This window comes from Myxine glutinosa, unplaced genomic scaffold (assembly GCF_964187855.1).
Source record: "Myxine glutinosa unplaced genomic scaffold, kmMyxGlut1.1 SCAFFOLD_3859, whole genome shotgun sequence".
Lineage (NCBI taxonomy): Eukaryota > Metazoa > Chordata > Myxini > Myxiniformes > Myxinidae > Myxine > Myxine glutinosa.
The window spans coordinates 5001-24915 of record NW_027619951.1 but is presented as its reverse complement, the minus strand read 5'-3'; the positions used below and the strand labels follow the sequence as shown (position 1 = coordinate 24915).

General features: G+C 40.6%; 1 protein-coding gene across 1 annotated transcript in view; it reads left to right on the top strand.

Moving 5' to 3' along the window:
* Positions 1-141: 141 nt before the first annotated feature.
* The window catches only part of LOC144889443 (DNA-directed RNA polymerase III subunit RPC2-like), a gene marked incomplete at its 5' end in the record, with an annotated part of 19883 nt that continues 109 nt past the window's right edge, over positions 142-19915 (top strand). The window contains 8 exons of the mRNA XM_078769668.1: positions 142-199; positions 2879-2954; positions 8371-8471; positions 9854-9945; positions 10052-10169; positions 11530-11638; positions 12417-12539; positions 19906-19915. The exon at positions 19906-19915 is cut by the window's right edge and continues 109 nt beyond it. Coding sequence (XP_078625794.1) covers positions 142-199; positions 2879-2954; positions 8371-8471; positions 9854-9945; positions 10052-10169; positions 11530-11638; positions 12417-12539; positions 19906-19915 — 687 coding nt within the window. The remainder of the gene's footprint in view (positions 200-2878; positions 2955-8370; positions 8472-9853; positions 9946-10051; positions 10170-11529; positions 11639-12416; positions 12540-19905) is intronic.

Sequence of the window (19915 nt, the reverse complement as noted above, 5' to 3'; positions counted from 1 at the left end):
CCCCCCTCTCCTCCCCGCCCCCCCCCCCGTTCCCCTCCCCTCCCCTCCCCCCCATTCCTCCCCGCCCCCCCCCCCCCGTTCCCCTCCCCTCCCCTCCCCTCCCTTCCCCGCCCGACAATGCCGGGTACTTCCCATGGCCAGCTGTACGTGGGCTGCTCGAGGGTTGGAAAACCAAGCAATCTTTATGTCTTGGCACCAAGTAAGAAAACCAGAAATGTTGTATACCAAGAGGTTTGAGAAATTGACAATTGACAAAACGTCATGTAGGAAATGTACTGTGATATTGCTCTAAAATATACATGTTCTTTTCAATCATATATTTGTCTTATTCTTATTCAACCCGGGCGAAGCCGGGTACCTCAGCTAGTATAAATATATAAAGCACACTGTGTATTTGTCTGTCCCCCTTCATACGGATAATTTGATCAGGGTTGTTCACTATGGTCTATTTTTGAGGATAGAAAAACTTGAAAAACATTTTCCATAAAAGACTAATTATGTCCGAGCCTCAAGGGCAGTGTACAGAAGCGTTTTTTTTTTAAATAATAATAAATAAAAGATGCAGGGTGGTGAAATTTGCTGCACGTGATGTGCAATGCGCGCAGAGTAAAGCGAGTATTCATTTACATCTGTAGGATGTCTAATAAATAATGAAGATATAAGCACACCTGATACTGGGCCCAGGCTTCTGGCTTTGGCATGCTCACGAGGCTGCACCGTCAAAATGAAAACGTTCCAAAAGATAAAATAGGGTCACATTTGTACTTGTAGTGTTTGAAAATAACGCTTCTTTCTACGATACGTCATACATCTTCCAGTCTCCTTGAATATTTTGTTTCCATTTCACACATGTAAGGAAATGTTCCATATAGACCTATAGCAAATGCAGATGGTATAAAAGATTAAGGCAACCGTGTGTACGATGGTAACAATAGCATGTTATAGAATTCTGATAGAAATTGTCTTCAACATAATTTTCAGCATTTAGACAAGAGTGGCAACTCCACAATGGGTAACCATAATTGTTCTGCTCCTAAATGTAAATCGGACTAATGCAGGAAATGTGACAAATATCAGTGGATGAGAGCTGTCTCGTTCCTACCATTTCCTGTTGGTACAAGTGACCAATAAATGCAAAACCTAGTATAATTTACTTGCAGCTCCAGAACCAAACCGTTTTTTTAATTTTATTTATGTATAAGGGCCCTCACAGCCCATACAGCTCCTACTCCCACCCCTTCCTCCAAACATGATTACTAGTAAATACCATTTTAACCTACCCTGTGCATTGACAAGCCCCAGATATGGCCTGTGTTCACATGGGGGTAATCCCGCAAGGTTCAAAGTCCAATCGCTGTGGCAATGGTTGAAGGTTTGGGTAGAACGCGCCTGCCTATGAACCTTTGGCCTTGCACCAATCCATGCAGTCTTGGGTGTTTCCAGTTCTTGGAGCTGCAAGATATCAGCATTTTGGACGAGTTCAGAAAGTTCTATAACTCTATTGTTTGTGGTGGCACACCACTTTCTCTTCAGTAAATTTACAAGTATTTTCGGTTTATTTTAGAAGATTTGTGGGCCATTTAGGTAACAATCCTTTTCTTGCATACACGATATGTGCTTTGGCTTCCTTGATGACCCCTATTGCACGGGATTTCTCCGCATGCGCACTGAGCATTCTGGGTCAGCTTACATCATTTCAAAAGTCCCTTATCTTCTTCTATCTTCTATCTTCTATCTTCTATATATATATATATATATATATATAAAAGAAAGTTTTTGTTTGTTTGTCTGCACGCGCTAATCTCCTGAACGGTGAAAGATTTGAGGAAAGCTCTGAAACAAAAAATGTCGGGATGGGCCCCGGGAAGGTTATAGGCTCGGTGGCGAGGCCGGTCGAGGCCGCCTCGGCCGGGCTGGGCCCATTTCGCAATTAAAAGCTGAGCTGAATTATAGTAGTCAATCTTCTACGGCCGCGAGTAAAAGCTGAATTATAGTAGTAAGACCTATGTACAGAAAATAAAATTCATTCAAAAAGAAACCGGGCAACGCCAGGTGCATTCAGCTAGTTGTGAATAAATGAAATCAGCAGAAATTTGCACTTCACTGGGTTCAACTTCATATCATAACACTGATCAGTAAGAGAATCAATATGAGACTAAATGTGAATATTGTAACTTTGGTACAATATCAACAAGGCTGAGATCATCAACATATTTCCAGCGATTATCTGATTATCTTATCTAGTTTTGTACCCTGAGGTACGTCACATTTAAGGTCGAGGGAAGTTGATGTTTATTCGCATTCGCAGTGTTTGACCAGACGTCACTTAATGATCGGGGCAGGTAGTACTGGCAGATGAGACGTTTACACAGGTAAATTGAGAGGTGGAAAATCATAGCAAATTTGGGCAAAGTAAAGTCATTTCATTTGCAACTTCAAACCACGATTTATTACTTTTAGAAAGACAAAATGATTGCTTCTGAAGTCAAGTTAAGTGAGGGATTTGTTGATGTCATTTCCTGGTTCTGTTTGTTTTAAGTGCTCAATCTTTGTGGTATGTAAATTAGTTTTTGCAAACTTTCTTTTGCGTACATACTGTCCTTGATAAGAGGATGGTAAACTGTTCTGCCTGCCAGCACTGACATGTGAATATATAGTGATCCTGTGTTAATTGAAAACTTTAGCCGTTGCATAGCAGTACCCTGTTTAAGTTCCTGAAAAACTAATGCTGTTCTTTACGACATTAAATATACCCATACCGATTTGTTTTATTTACCTTGTTCAGTGTCATTGCCCATTATTTGAGAGAAAAATTAAGTTAATTCTATATTTACACACACGCATTTCATTGTGCATACATGTTGATATATATCCTAAGGTACTTGAATATCTACGTCGGAACACCTGATGTTGAAGAAAGTTTCAATGTGACAAGACCAGTCTCGCCACATGAGGTATGTTTCCCTTTTTTTTTAATACTTAATGCAAACTGCGCCTAAAGTACAACAATGATTGTGGTGTTTTCAATAATACTAGTTAGCTTATAAGTAAAACAGTGGAATGATGAAATTGTCACAAATGCAATGGGACCCAGTTCATGCTCACTAAGTCCGAATCGCCATTTTTACCCTGCATACGTGAAGCGAAAAGCGGGGTTAAGCAATTGGGTCATGTCCATCCATCTGTTCTTCTGTCTTGTCAGTTTATGAATGAGGAGCGACTTATTTAAATTGAATGTTATATTTTGAACACGAATCGGAGCATGAATAAGAAGACAGGTCTGCCGTTTCACCGTATCTTGGCTTTGAATTTTACACAATCGCATATGCACAGAGAGGCGTGAGATAATATTTTTACTCTGTTTGTCTGGCAGTCAAACAATACTGAAAATCATTCCAAACTGGTGTTGGCTTAGCAGTTAGGGTGCCGGCTTGGGATCCTTGGATCCTGGGTTTGAATACTGGTCGATCGCTGAATTTATGCCAGGGGGTTGACTCAGCCTGTCATCCTTCCGAGGTCGGGAAATTGAGTACCAGGTCACTGGTAATTCCCTGCGTGTCGCAAGGGGCAACTAACAGGGTTGGCGGCAGGAAGGGCATCCAGCCATAAAACATTGCTTCAAAAAGGGGACCACGGTGCCTGGAAAAGGCCAACCCCCACTTTGCGGGGGAGGCCTCGAAAGGTGGTTCTTTTTATTTTATTTTATTCCAATCAGGAAACTTGATGTTTTTTTATGACGTTTATAAAGGACACAAACAGGCACGGAAAACTAATGTAACGTGTTAGATAGGGTGATGCAATAGACACCGGGTAAAACGGCGGTAAAACCCAGAATTGATTGATTTATACGACTTTAAACCTCTTGTAGCCTTTATTTAAATTGAATTATTTACTTAAACGCTGTAGAACACAAATCGCCATCATACTTCAAGAACCAAGCGACATATCGATATATGTCATGAGAGGGCGCAGTATCTGGATGAAGAAGATGCCGCCATATGGTGATGTACGAGGCGATTGACTGTTCTCTGGTGATCAATAAATCCTCCATCTCCTAAACTGCGACTCAACGTCGTCTTATTACAGTGTATAAGGCCATAAGGATGTACAAGACTACTCCAGTAACACTAAACCTCTGGATATTTTTAAATTGTCTTCAAAAACCATAATTTTTATGCCTCCACTCCCAAAGGTGGCTGGAGGCATTGTTTTCGGGTGTCCATCCATCCGTACGGGCTAAACCTCATTTTTCTCAGCAATGACATGTCCGATTGAGACGAAACTTTCAGGGTCGGAGTGACACCCATGCAGAATGTTTTTTTTATAATAATTGTGATGTCAAAGATCACATTGTATGGCAGCCATGAATGAATGAATGAATGAATGAATGAATGATCGTTTTAAGGCCATTTTCCCCGCTAGAGCGTGGGTTAGCCTTGTGGGCCCCATGACAATCATGGTTCCCTGTTTGAGGCAATGTTTTTATGGCCGGATGCCCTTCCTGACGCCAACCCTTGGTCACGCTCTTACGATGCGCAGGGATACGGTGTACCTATTCTAAATTGGGGTACACACCGTGATCATTCATCCCAGCAAGCTGGTACTCAATTTGCTGAGTCAACCCCCCTGGCGTTAATTCAGCGATCGACCGGGATTTGAACCCAGGGTCCTATGATCCCAAGCCGGCACCCTAACCGCTAAGCCAACACCGCTAAGCCATACATTGTATGGCAGCCATCTTGGATTGAATGCAAGTAATTAAAAAATAATTTCTTGTAAACCGCTGAATGGGAAAAATTTGAATCTTGGCACATTGTCAAGTACTCCCAATGGGGAATAAAAGCATGACAATGATATCATAGGTGAAGTGGTATACCAGCCAAAAATGTTTTAATCGAATTCCTTATCCTAAAAATCTGAAATTGCATGCACATGATCTTTGACACATTTGTATTGAAATATTAAATTTATGACATCAAAGGTCACATGCTTTGGCAGCCATATTAGATTTAACCTAAAACCCTAAAAAAACATCTTCTCCCAAACCACCAAATCGAGTGACTCGAAACTTTACGTGTCATTGACTAGGCATGGCGATTAAAAGATGACCACGAAAACGTCATTGGTCACATGGTGTGGCAGCCATATTGGATTGAAAGAAAATTATTAAATAATTATATCTCTAAAACTGCTTACCTTATCGATGCGAAATTTTACAAATATAATCTAACACCATTGTTGCATATAGTTTGAAAATGATGTCGTAGGTCATGTGGTTTGGCAGCCATCTTGGATAGAAAAATGAACCCATCCGATCAACACGAAACATCACAAACGTGATCCCCGAACAATACATATGCAGAGTGTACATTTTGTAAAAGTCATTGTCACATGGTGTGGCAGCCATATTAGCTTGAAAGCCGATAATTAAAAAAATCCCTTCTCTGAAACAGCTTCACCGATCGATGTGAAACCTGTCATGGCTGGTGAAAATGTGATACTTGAAAACAGCTGAAGGGATTCAAATCAACCTTGTTTATTTTTAAGACAGTGAAACTAGGGCATCTACCCATTGTGGGACTATGCGGAGGCATAATTTGCGACAGTTGCATTGCTGGTTATTATTTTTTTCTATAAAAATTGAAGTACAAGTATTTACTTAAACGCTGCATGGGGTATCATGCGCGACGAACTCTGGGTTTTTTTTTTCGTTTAAAAAAAAATGTTTGTTACTTGTGAAATCGAACATTTGCATGTACAATTCCACCCCGTTTAACATTGGGGTTGTGTTCCTGGAAAGTGCGACTTAAAGCGAACACACACACACACACACACACACTCCATTTATAGTAGATTGCCTTTATGCCTCCTTAGCTGAAGGTGCCAGGTTGTGCATTGCATATGTAGCAAGTTCTTGTTTGTAACTGCAATATCCTGTGAACCACTGAAGGTACTTTGACCAAACTTGGCACAAGTATAGACTGCGATACAAAGACTGCATCTTTGTTTCAACAGGTCAAAAGACATTTGCCCTTTGAAGCAATTTTGCAGATCATAACAAGTTAGAAACATCAGATGTGTTCTCACGTATACCCTCTCTCCCTCTCTCCCTCTCTCCCTCTCTCCCTCTCTCCCTCTCTCCCTCTCTCCCTCTCTCCCTCTCTCCCTCTATATATATATAGAGGCCAAAATGCCAAAATGCCAAAACCAGCCAAAATGTATATACATACATTCACGTGAAAAAGTAAGTACACCCCATGTAAGTAAAGTTTTGACTTTTTCAACATATTTCAACATACAGCTATTTGATCTTCATTTAAACAATATTGATAGATAAAGGTGATATAATATAACAAATATCATGAAACATTTACATTTTGTAGTCCATTGTATAATTTAAATAAACATAAATGCAAATTTCGCATGTGGAAAAAGTAAGTACACCCCTACATTTATCACTACAAATACCTAAAATTAGAATCAGGTGCACCAGCTCAGGTGCAAATGCTTAGAACATCGTTAGAGAGGATCTTGGAGGAACCTGTCTCATTTAAACCTCAGACATTTAGTTTGGTTTGCTCTTTGTTGTTGAAGTGTGCGGCGTCACCATGCCGAGATTAAAAGAGCTCTCTGAGGCCTTCAGAAAGAAGGTTATAGATGCCTTCGAGTCTGGGAAGGGATTAAAAAAGATCTGCAAACAATTAGAAATCAATCATTCGACTGTCCGGAAGATCATCTACAAGTGGAGAAGATTCCAAACAACTGCCAACTTGTTCAGGCCAGGCCACCCCAGCAAGTTCAGCCCGAGAGCAGACCACAAGATGCTGAACGAAGTCTCTAAGAACCCCAGAATGTCATCACGGGACCTACAGGTAGCTCTTACCACTGTTGATGTCAAAGTTCACGAGTCTACCATTAGAAAGAAGCTGCACAAATTTGATCTACATGGGAGGTGTGCCAGGAGGAAACCTTTGCTGTCCAGAAAGAACATCAGGGCAAGACTAAAGTTTGCCAATGAACACCAAGGCAAAGACGAGCACTTCTGGAACAATGTGCTCTGGACAGATGAGTCAAAGGTAGAGCTATTTGGCCACAGTACCAGAAGACATGTTTGGCGAAAACCAAAGACAGCATTTGACCACAAGAACCTGATACCAACTGTAAAGCATGGTGGTGGAAATATTATGGTTTGGGGCAGCTTTGCTGTATCAGGGCCTGTGCAGCTCACCATCATAGAATCCACAATGAATTCTTCATTGTACCAGAGGGTGCTTGAGGATATTGTGAGGCCATCTGTCGGAAAGTTGAAGCTCAACCGAAGGTGGACCTTGCAACATGACAATGACCCGAAACATACCAATAAATCCACCAAGGAATGCCTGAAAAGAAAGAAATGGAGGGTTCTGGAATGGCCAAGTCAAAGCCCGGATCTAAATCCCATCGAGATGTTGTGGGGGGATTTGAAACGAGCTGTGCATGCAAGAAACCCCTCAAACATCGCACAGCTGTAAGAATTCTGCACGGAGTAGTGGGCAAAAATTTCTCCCAGTCGATGTCAGAGACCGGTAGACAGTTATAAGAAACGCCTACTTGAGGTTGTTTCTGCCAAAGGGGGCAATACCACCTATTGGAGCCAAGGGTGTACTTACTTTTTCCTCATGCGAAATTTGCATTTATGTTTATTTAAATTATACAATGGACTACAAAATGTAAATGTTTCATGATATTTGTTATATTATATCACCTTTATATATCAATATTGTTGAAATGAAGATCAAATAGCTGTATGTTGAAATATGTTGAAAAAGTCACAACTTTACATGGGGTGTACTTACTTTTTCACGTAACTGTATAATCGAAATCAAATGTAAGCGGGTTTACGTTTACATCTAACGTGGGTGATGGCATATCCTTTGGCGTGTTTGTGTGCTTATGCAATTGGTGTGTTGTTCCTACTTTGTTTGGAATGAGTAGCTATAATATGAATTTCGTTACAGGCAATCTTGTCTCTCAATTTTGATTACCAAATCTATCGTGGTAGTTCCTTGATAAATGATGTGGAAATTTGTAAGGCCATATTTTTGTGGTGGCTGTTTGACAGGGAGGTGCTATCAGGCCTTTCTGTCCATGCCACTCCTCCTTTCCCTTCTGCCCCCATTCTCCATGTCATAGACTTTCTCTGTGTTAAAATAAATTATTTTATCGTTTTTGTTATGCGATACACAGTATGCATGTTATGCCATGCAAACTTTCTGCATATGTGGATATGCAATGCATTTTCGGTATACTTCGTTGTTTTGGTACCCACAGTCACGTTACTTTGGCCGTTTGCCATTTTCTTCTCTAACCATATCGTGCTTGGGTTTGCAGTGCCGTCTGCGAGACATGACGTATGCAGCTCCAATCACAGTGGACATCGAGTACACACGGGGAAATCAAAGGATCATTCGGAATGCCCTGCCTATTGGAAGGTCTTGTCTTGTGCTGTGCTGTTAAATATTTGTTTGTTCTTAAAACCTTGGCATGGATGACTGATGTTCAACCAGCCAAAATTGGGGCTTGTTCAGGATGGTTAAAAAGTGATTCTTGTTTAAAAGTTTTAAGTTGTGTTTTATGCCGCCATTGATGAAGTTTCCTGAGGCATTATGTTTTTGGGTTGTGCATCTATGATAGGTTTTCGTTATCGCGATAACTTGAGAACGGCTGAAGGGGTACAAGTCAAACGTGTTACAAGTATGTATACACAAAGAATTAAGTTAAGCACCCCCCCCCCCCCCGTTTTTTTACAACCTCGCACATTACAAGTTTGTTGTCGTCAAAACAGTGTAATATACCCATGATATTGCTATATTTTCTGGAGAAGTGATATTATGGTCACATAAAAACATAACAATCATGCCGTTTTCAATATTTTATTCTGAATAATTTAAGGTGAAATTTTTGGGGAATTTTAGGCATATTTTCACCTCAATTTAAGTATGGAGCTATAGGTCCATCACGGACAGTGTGGATGACGTTTATGTTTTCTAACGTACAGTCATTGTTCTGAGAAGACCTCTAGCGATCTTTGCATCAATCACGACCACGTGGATGATAACACGTGCTGCACGAGCGATGGGCGTCACAGATGAGTGCACTCATCTGCATTTCATCAATGGATAATTGCTAATGTCATACCAATCATTATTTGATCTCACATACCTTAGAATATATGCCAATGTATACATATACACAAAGAATATATATTAGGGGGTGCTTAACTTAATTCTTTGTGTAGGGGGTGCTTAACTTAATTCTTTGTGTATATAATGATGCAAAGATTAACTGAATAGATTTTGGTGTCAGAGGTCACGTCAGGTAAAAATGTGATACTGGAGAAGGGCTGAAGGGATTTAAATCAAGCTTGGTACAAGTATGTATTATGATGTGGTAATGTGGGCGTAAGCATATCGGTCGACATTGCGACGTCGAAAAGTGTCGTTCTCGTTGAATCGGTTAATAGTCAGTGCTTTTTGGACACGAGAGGCATGCCTGCATTGGTTGGAGCATGTGCTCAAGAGAGAGGAGTGGGATGTGGTCAGGCAAGCCTCTTTGGATGCAGTTGGCAGAAGGAGAAGGGGCAAACCAAAGCTGAGGCAGAAATAAGATGAGAGGATGAGGGGTGGAGGTGCAAAGTGTAGGATGCTCAGGATCGGGGCATGTTGAGAGGGAAGACTTAAATGGCGGACCCCACCAGAAAGTCGGATTAATTAGGGCCATGGAAGTCGTAGTAACAGTGTTTTTCCCTTTAAGATATGTGTGAAAAAGAGGACGATGCACCATTTTATCTAAAACTGCTGCCCTGTTTTTGCAGGATGCCCATCATGCTTCGGAGCTTAAAATGTGTGCTCATGGGAAAGTCTCCTGCTGAGTGTGCCAAACTTGACGAATGTCCTCTTGACCCAGGTGGGTTATTATATTGATATATCACTTCTGAATGTACATTTTATTGTTTAGTTTGTACTGTGCCATTATTCTCCTTGAATACCTGCTAATGGACTTGTCATGACAGGTGGATACTTTGTGGTGAAGGGTGTTGAGAAGGTATGCCTCATCCAGGAGCAACTGTCCAAGAATCGAATAATTGTGGATTCTGATCGCAAGAGAGTAGTCACAGCCTCTGTTACTAGGTCCGTCTTGTACTCCAAAGCAGATTTTTATCCCCACACTTTAAAAAAAATTTAAGATGGGTATTGTGTCTGTCTGTCTGTCTGTCCGTCTGCCATGCTATCTCCTCCTTAACATTTCTGCAAAAATTCACCAAACTTGGTAGTTGTGATCACCATATGGCAAGAAGGTGCAAGAGCAGTATCGCTTTTGGGCCCACCGATATTGCTTTTTTGGAAGCAATAAACATTGAGAGACGCATTAAATATGTAACGATTTTCTTTGGGTTTAATCCCCGTGTGATTCCCCAGGGAGTAGGTAATAGGGGTAACAGGGATCAAAACAAGATTTTTTTTTTTAACTCAAAATTAGATATTTTGTCATTCCTGGTGGACCCTTTTGCCATCTTTCAATTTTGCTTTCGGTGGGAAGCATGGGGATTTGCGATTGAGTACCACCGACTTTGCTCTATTTATTTATTTATTTTACTTTGGTGGTATAAATAATTTTTTTTCAATGTAACTATGTTCTGGTTGTGTCTATGGTGATTCGGAGGCTAAAATAATGTTGTTCCACTAAACGATAAATTATGCACCCAAACACCCATCATGTTCTTTTAATTATTTTCACCTTCTGTTGTTGCCCATGGAAAGTTTTTGGCTCATGTCTTTGAACCGCCGAGCCCAGCCTGCCATTTGTCTAAGGAGGTTAGAGAAGGAATTTCTAATTTGGCCAGGGTGCCAGCGATAGCTCGCCTACTCTTCACAAAGGACATTGGGATCTTTAATGCCAACCAGCTATTCTCATCTCCTGACATTGGCTTTAACCTCCGAGACAAACATGCCAATTGGTGAATTCCCAAATTTGTACCATCTCAGGTGGCATATTTTTGAGCATTTATTTTGTATTATGATTATATTGTAATCATATTGAGGAAAATTGACATAAGCTTGGTCTACAGTTTAGGTGTAATAGGTAAAGATAGATTAAAGCTAAAAATAAATTAAATGCTGAAATGTTGAGTTGTATCCCTCCTTTAATTATTTTTGGAAGACCAGTAAAAGCCTCTTAAAGTTCTTCCATGAGCTGTATTCACTGTAGAAAACAAGTTTTCATTTTGGAAGATTCTTTCGGTGAGGGATTGAGGATATTATCTATGTAGCTGAATGAAGAGAAGCAAAATTTGGAGTTTATTTATAAACTCCCAAAACGTTCAGTAATGGGAGTTTATTTCTGGCAATGTGTTTAGCATTGCCAAGTTATATGGATACAATACAGTAGTTTGGAAATGTTGGGTTTTTTACATTTAAATGATCAGTTTGGTGCATGTCCGTTATTTAGTTGTTTATATTGCCTCTAAGTAGCGTGAAATTCTTCCAACAGTTCAACTCATGAGAAGAAAAGTCGAACAATCATCGTGGTGAAAAACGGACGTTACTACCTCAAACACAACACACTGAATGATGATATTCCTGTAGCTATAATCTTGAAGGTGGGTGACCTTGTCTTGTGTAAATGATCTCCTATCGGTGAATACATTGAGTTATTGTCGAGTGTTCTTCTCTCTAGATCATGACTGTAGCCTTTTGGAGATGACCAACAGCAAGAAATAATGATGTTTGTGAGGCAGTTGGTGCATATTGGCCCATTTTCACTGCATAGGCTGAATGGGGGCACTTTTTTCCCTCCATCATGAGCTAAGAAAGTCTTAACAACTTGTACCCTTGTTCCTGATTGGAATATTTGTCCCCTTGTTCCTGAAGCGCATCTTACGAGTAATTTGCAATTGGTCACTGGTTCTGACGCCAATACAAATTTTTATTAAGGATCCAAGGCACCAAGAAGCTTAATATATCGTATACAGATTCAAATTGAGCACCTCGCTGCCATTAGAACATTTAAATTGCATCAAATGTTGAGATAAATGTGAATTGTTGCTCCCAGCTTGCTGGCTCGATGGCAGAAGATAGCATTTACATTTTTGTCAGCTCCATCCCTTCCCCATTACGAATCCCATGTGGACACAGGCAACTTGCTAGTTCTTACAATCAATCAAGCTGGTTTGCACAGTGGAAATGTGTCAACTGGTTGATCTGTTTTGTTTCAATAACCTGGCTTTAGGTCACAAGCAAATTACTTTCAATGTAGAAGAATTTTATAAATATCAGACTGATTTTGAAATTTGAAATTGTTGTTCGGGAAGATTGTGATGAGTTATTTTAACGGCGTCTTTGTCTGGTGTGTCACCCTGTGTTGGGTGTGTTGGGCAGGCAATGGGTGTGGAGTGTGACCAGGAGATCGTGCAAATGATTGGTACAGAAGAGCATGTTTTGGCAGCTTTTTCCCCCAGCCTGGAAGAATGCCAGAAAGCTCAAATCTTCACGCAGCTGCAGGTCTTACAATCTTCTGTGTTTTGCCAATTTTTACAAATATGAAAATGCATTTGGTGGCGATGCCTCCCCATTGGTACAATTAGTTGAACTTGTCAAACATGTTAAGTAGATCCAGGTGTATAGTTTTAGTTATCCATTTTTATGAATCTTGTCGATCGGGGTCAAGCTGACAATAGAGAACAGCCGGCTGGTTTTAGGAAAGGAAAATCGATTATTTGCTGGATTTTTCCCTCTAGACAGATGTAAAAAAATGAAAAGTGTAACTATGCAAAGCCCTTTTTCACTGCTTTTATCAGTCTTTCCATATGCCATTGTAGGAAAACTTGAGCAAATGCGACTATGTTGCCTATATGTCTCTGTGTAGAGTCGTAGACACTGCCCGTGACAATGGGTAGATGCCTTCGTTCACTGTCCTAAAAATAAACAAGTTTGATTTAAATCGCTTCAGCTGTTCTCAAGTATCACATTTTTACCAGAAATGACAGGTTTCACATCGATCGGTGAAGCGGTTTTGGAGAAGGGTTTTTATGGCGTAGCCCATTGGGCAAAGCCATCTAGAACAGTTTGTATGTATGTATGTATGTATGCATGCATGTATGTCCCCTCAAACGTATACCAATCAGAGCTGAGGATCTGGTCACATGAGAGGGTGATGTGATTACGTCTGATGTCATTACGGCGGTGCGGCGGCTGACTCAGCACCCCGCCATTTTGATTTACATGCTGTTCAGGCAAAAAATATCTTCGAACCTGTCATATATCACAATCGCCATGCTCTCGCTTTACGTTTTTCATTCAGTGTGAAACGCAAACAAACTGATTGTTAAAATTACCATCAAATATCGAAAGCATAGACGTTACGGCTCTTCCAACAAAACGGTTCGTATAGGTCTTAGGTCATATGACTCATTTTCGGACCGCTTCGGACAAATTAAGCCCAGGTTTCTTAATACAGTAGTGTATCGTTTCAGTCGTATCGTTTTTGTAATAATAATAATGTAGTCAATATAACCATAACACTTTAATCCCAATGTCATGAATACAAAGTTAATGGATTGAAGCGGTGTATGGTTCATGAATTAATGATTGGCGGTGTTCGGCACTAATATTAATAACCGCAGTATTAATAGAGAATAAAAGTAAGGAATTGGCCTGGTTTTTATAGTAATATAATTTTTGAAATAATGATAACGTAACGTTAATATTATAGTAAATCTAATCGTAACATGAATCCCTTCGTAGTGACTGCAAGTGTACTGGAAGTTAAAATATATCATCTTCTCCACATTAAAGTAGCGGCAGTTTTGTGTCCGTTACGTCATTACGTTTATGTCATTACGACGGCTGACTCCACTGACTGACATTTTAATTTACGAGTACATGCGCTCACTACGGGAGCTGCAGGAAGGGCCATTCCTCTTTGGGGTATATGGATTACAGTTCATCTATGGTCGGATCTCAAGAACATTGGGTGTGTTCATTTACCAAGTTTCTTGTGGAGAGATCGCCAGGTGCTTTAAGCATTCGAGCAAGCACTCCATTAAAAACCGTTAAGGAACAGCTGGCTTGGCAAGCGCTATCTAGCTGCTTGGTAAATGAGCACACCTCCAACCCTTGTGGGGTGTAATCTAGATTACAGCAGATCTTCGCTCAGTTCTGTAAGTAAAACTTACCTCATGGATGTCGGAATTCCTCCAAATTTCTTAATTTAGTGTTATAAACAGCATTCGCGACTGTTAAAAAAGCTAATCATACGTGTTTGTGGTTTATAATATTTTACAAGCCCGGCTACGCTGCGGTTAGACTTTTGGTCTTGTTTTTTTAATACCGACTTTCAAGCTAATATTTGCTGCCAAACCACATGACATATGACATCGAAAATGTACACCCTACATATGTATGGGTTGGGATCACGTTTGTGGAGTTTCATGTTGATGAGATAAGGTTTGTTTTTCGATCCAAGATGGCTGCCAAACCATGTTACTTACAATGTCATCATTTTCAAATTATATGCAGCAATGGGGTTAGATGATCCCTGGTGTTGGGCTAGCGGCTCGGGTGCCGGCTTAGGATCCTAGGATCCTGGGTTCGAATCCCAGTCGATCGCTGAATTAACGCCAGGGGGGTTGACTCAGCCTGTCATCCTTCCGAGGTCGGCTAATTGAGTACCAGTTCACTGGTAATTCCCTGTTTGTCGTAAAAGGCGGCAAAAAGGGTTGGCGGCAGGAAGGGCATCCGGCCATAAAACATTGCTTCAAAAAGGGGACCAAAAAACAACAACAACCACGGTTCCCGAAAAAGGCCAACCCCCGCTTTGCGGGGAAAAATGGCCTCTAAAGGTGGTTATAATGGGGTTAGATGACATTTGTAAAATTTCGCATCAATTGGGGAAGCAGTTTCTGAGATATAATTATATAATATTTTCCTTCAATCCAATGTGGCTGCCACACCATGTGACCGATGACGTTTTCGTGATCAACTTTTAATCGCCATGCCCAGTCGACGACACACATAAACTTCGAGTTGATTGCTTCTGTGGTTTCGGAGAAAATGTTTATTTAAGGTTTCAGGTTAAATCCAATATGGCTGCCAAACCATGTGACCTATGATGTCATACGTTTAATATTTAAATACAAATGGGTCATAGATTATGTGCATGCATATGTTTGAATTTTATGATAAGGCATTCAATTAAAACATTAAACTTTCAATTAAATAATTTTTAAAAATCACTGATGTCATCATTATCATGCTTTTGTTCCCCCATTGGGAGTACTTGGGAATGTGCGAAGTTTCAATTTTTTCCATTCAGTGGTTTCTGAGAAATAATTAATTTAATTATTTTTGTTAAATCAAAGATGGTTGCCATACCACATGACATGACATCACAATTGTAAAGACTTTCTACATGGGTGTCGCTCCTACCCCGAAAGTTTTGTCTCAATCAGACATGTGGTTGCTGAGAAAAACGAGGCTTAGCCCATATGGACGGACAACCTGAAAAATTATGTCTCAGGCCACCTTTGGGGACAGAGGCATAAAAAAGTAATGACTCAATTTCGAGAGAAGGTCTGCAAAATTGTATCGGAGCAATATACTGTATATAATCCCATTACAGATAGTAATAGTACTCAATAACTTGTATGAATGGGTATTGGGTATGTAGCAGCATTATTTATGCAGGAAAGCTTGGGCAGTGCTTTTATTGAAATGAAGATTGGAGTAAGATAAGGATGTGTTATCCCATTTGAATTATTTAACTTATTTATGCATCAGATTGTGTGCAAGATGTAAATTAACGTGCAGGTGTTAACAGTTGATTGTAAAATAACAAAAGACAAGAAGAAAGGCAATGGCTGTGACAGCCGACAAAATGTAGTCTTTGTGGAAAAGGAGGACCATGTCAAGAAAGGCAAAAATGAAGAAATTCAATGCAATAATTTTTGATAAATGGATGATCTACATTCGTCCTTACAAAAACTGAGTAAAACTAGAAAGAATCTGAAAATGCAAAGCCCGTCCATTTCCGCTTTTAATTAGACTTCTTCTTCTTCCGTGTTCTAAACATGACAAACAACTGAAAGAAATACAACAAATGATGGTTTTAGATGATCTTGATCTTTTTACCTCAAAAGCAATATGCTTCATTTATCCATTATGCAAACCCCGCTCAAATTTCAAGTGAATCGGATGAAAATTGACGATTTTCTGCAACTTTGACCTTTTGATCAAAAAAAAAAAAAATGTAAGGAATTTGATTTGATTGGTGAACCAATTCAGTGACCCAATATGCAAATTCTTAAAATTTCTGGTCAATTGGATGAAGATTGATGATTTTAAGTGATGCTAAACTTTGACCTTTTGACAAAATTATGAATTTGTCTTCTCCATATTCTCATAATAAAGCTTTGGTGAAAATGATAAAGTTATGGTCTGGACAGACACACACTCAGACAGTCAGACAGAGACAGATAGACAGACACACAGAAGTGATTGCAAAACTCTGTCTCCCGCTGCATGGGGGCTGGGCTAAGTAGAATGGCTCTCGGTAGAGTGCATACCACTGCCAGGCTGACCAGTTTATGCTTTGTATCCCACTGATAGGACGGATCTGGATCCGGGCCTGAACCAAAATTTAATCTGCTTGTTCTTGTCACTGAACCAACTCACTCCCCAAGTTTAGTCATAAGTCGTCCATAACATTTTGAGATTTCATGCTACATATCGTTTTTGGCCCCTTCTTTCAACGGTGATGTCACACACCTTGTCACACACCAAGCCTGCCCAGAAAATTTCATCTGTATCCATCCTCAACTTTTTGTGATATCCTGCACACAAACAAACAAACAAACAAACAGACAGACAGGGGTAAAAACATAACCTCTGTTACCCTAACAAACCAGATTCCTTTGAAATGTATTTGTTGCCAAACATGCTGAACATGATGTGGGATGATTACTCCACGCACGTCATGCGAAAATCGTGGTTAAGCAATTGCTTCACTTCTGTCTGGCTGTCCGTCCTGTCTACAAATGTTGGCTTATGATTAAGGAACAACGTTTTCCCATTGATTGTTGTGCTTTGAACACGAATTGGAACATGAATTGGAAAAACCAACCAGCAGTTTAGCTAGCAGTACTTTGGCTTTGAATTTGTCCCAATCGTGCATGTGCGAAGAGTAGTTGGATAATAAAAAAAGCTTACTCTGTCTGCCAGGAGGACAGTCAAATGAAATTTGAAACAATTCCAAACAGGGAACTTACTGTCTTTAAAGATGTCATGGAGGACGCAAACACCAGGCACAAACCAACTAATGTAATGTGCTAAATAAGGTGGTGTACAACGCACTGCATCAACAGCAGCAAACTTCCATCTTTATTCCATCAGCAAACTTCCAAACCCCTCCTGTCTCTAACCATTCTATGACCTTTAAAATCTTTTTTATTTTTATGGAATGATAAACTTGAACTCTGTAGAACACAATTCTCAAGTGAGTGTGGGGTAATGTATTCGATGAACTCTGTAGTTTTTATTCATTTATATAAAGTGGAGATATCGAAATACTGGATATAATGACTCTCCCCTCTTGCTCTCTCCTTGCCCCCCTCCGCTCTCTCCCCTCTCTCTCCCTCCGAACCCAAACTGAATCCTCACTTCTCTCCCTCTCCCTCTCCCTCTCCCTCTCCCTCTCCCTCCGAACTGAATCCTCACTTCTCTTTCTCCTTCTCCTTCTCCTTCTCTTCCTTCTTCTTCTCTTCTTCTCCTCTTCTTCTCTTCCTCTTCTATTCTTCTCTTCTCTTCTCTTCTTCTCTTCTCTTCTTCTCTTCTCTTCTTCTTCTCTTCTTCTTCTCTTCTTCTTCTCTTCTTCTCTTCTCGTCTTCTCCTCTTCTTCTCCTCCTCTTCTCGTCTTCTCGTCTTCCCCTCTTCTTCTCCTCCTCTTCTCGTGGGGTGGGGTGAGAGGGGAGGTGAAGGGTGGGAGTCGTGGAGAAGAGGTGGGAGTAGTGGAGAAGAGGTGGGAGGAGTGGAGAAGAGGTGGGAGTCTGGAGGGAGTGGCTGGGGTGAGGTGGGAGGAGTGAGGAAAAGGGGTGGAGTGGGAATCTGGAGGGGGTGGGGTATGAGGAGGAAGAGGGATGGGAGGCAGTGGGTGAGGGAGGGGTAGGGATGGTGTTTCGGATGGAGAGGAAGGGTTAGGTTTGGAAGAGAATGAGGGAGCCAATAAAACCAAATAGAGGAATTCAGCACATCTGTTTCTTTCCTTCCTGTTATCTCTTCTCCTTTTACCTTCCTCCCCCTTTTCTTCCCACGACTCTTCCTTTGTATAATTTTTTTTTTTCGACACTTTTATTTCACCTTCCTCTTTGCATACATAATTCACTATATCGTGGATTCCTTAAGAGAATAGATTTGAAAATGATACATGCATTTGACTACCAAATAACATTTGGTGTGTCCCCACCCCCATACCTTTTCTCGTGATAAAATTAAGGCTCATGTAAGGGCAAAGAAGTTTGCTGTGAAATTGAATTGATGTTTCGACTTTTTTCTTTTATTATCTTATCTGGTCCTGGCCTCCTGGCTGGATTTTTCCTGGGACTAGATGACCTCCACAAACAGGATCCCACCTGTTCTTGAGATCCCCAAAGAGGTCCAAGCATCCCGGACGGAATGCTTTTGGGCCTGGGCTGGCTCTGCGCTCAGGTTGTAATTTGTTTCTGGAGCAGTTCTCTGTGTCTCCCTTGGCCAGATGAAAGTGCTACATGAAGTGGTGCACTTTGCTCCAAGTTGCCGTTTTTTTTCCACCTCTATTTTGTTGTTTTGTTACATATATGACTCCTTCAAAGTGACTGTGGATGGGGCTGGGGGTTCACAGCTGATGAGCATGCCTTACATATCGAGCTTGAATTATATTTGCCATAACGTATTTCATAGCTACAATAACTCTTCTGACCTTGATCAGAATTAATGGTGCAAATCATTATCCCGCACTTTATTTTTTGCTCACCTGGAATTAAGTTTAGGGCAGCTTATGCGATGGCGCGTCGTCCATCCATAAACACTTGAAACTTCTTCTCTGAAACCGCTCATGGGATTGCGACCAAATTTGGCACAAATGATATTTGTTGTGTTGTGATTAAAGCTTGTTCACAGCGTTAAAAAAAATTGGGGTTAAGGGGGTCTACCGGGGGTCAACATGGATCCAGGTTTGACCCCCTAAAATAGGAATTTGCTTTTTCCTCTGAAACTACACACGATTTCGATGAAACTTGACCACAACCTTCATCACCCGTGTGTTGTACCAAAGTTTGTTCACGGCATAAAAAAAAATCTGCCCCTTTGGTGGTCTATGGGAGGGTTGCCCCACAAAATCGGTATTTGCTTTCTTCTCAGAAATTACAACGCAATTCTGATTTAACTTAACCACAACCTTAATCACCCGTGTTGTACCAAAGTTTGTTCCTGGCATTTAAAAAAAATCTGGGTCTAAGGTGGTCTATGGGGCTTACCTCCCAAAATAGGTATTTGCTTTTTTCTCAGAACCTACACACACAATTTTGATGAAACTTCACCACAACCTTTATCATCTGTGATGTACCAATGTTTGTTCAAAGCATTAGAAAAATTGGGTTCTGAGGAGGTATACAGAATGGGAGGAGGTGGGGGGATAGGGGTTGCCCCCCAAAATAGGTATTTTTTTATTGTTTGAAGTATTATGATCATGTTAGTATGGTTCTAGATGCTGCCCTGTCTTCCAGCAACCATTAATTGGTTTAAAATACCTTCAGTCAGTGCAGTATACTGTTTATTCTACCAGGTGAGCACCACGGGTATTGCCCCTATGTTTATTATATATGTTTCCTTGGTGCAGGCTTTGCGGT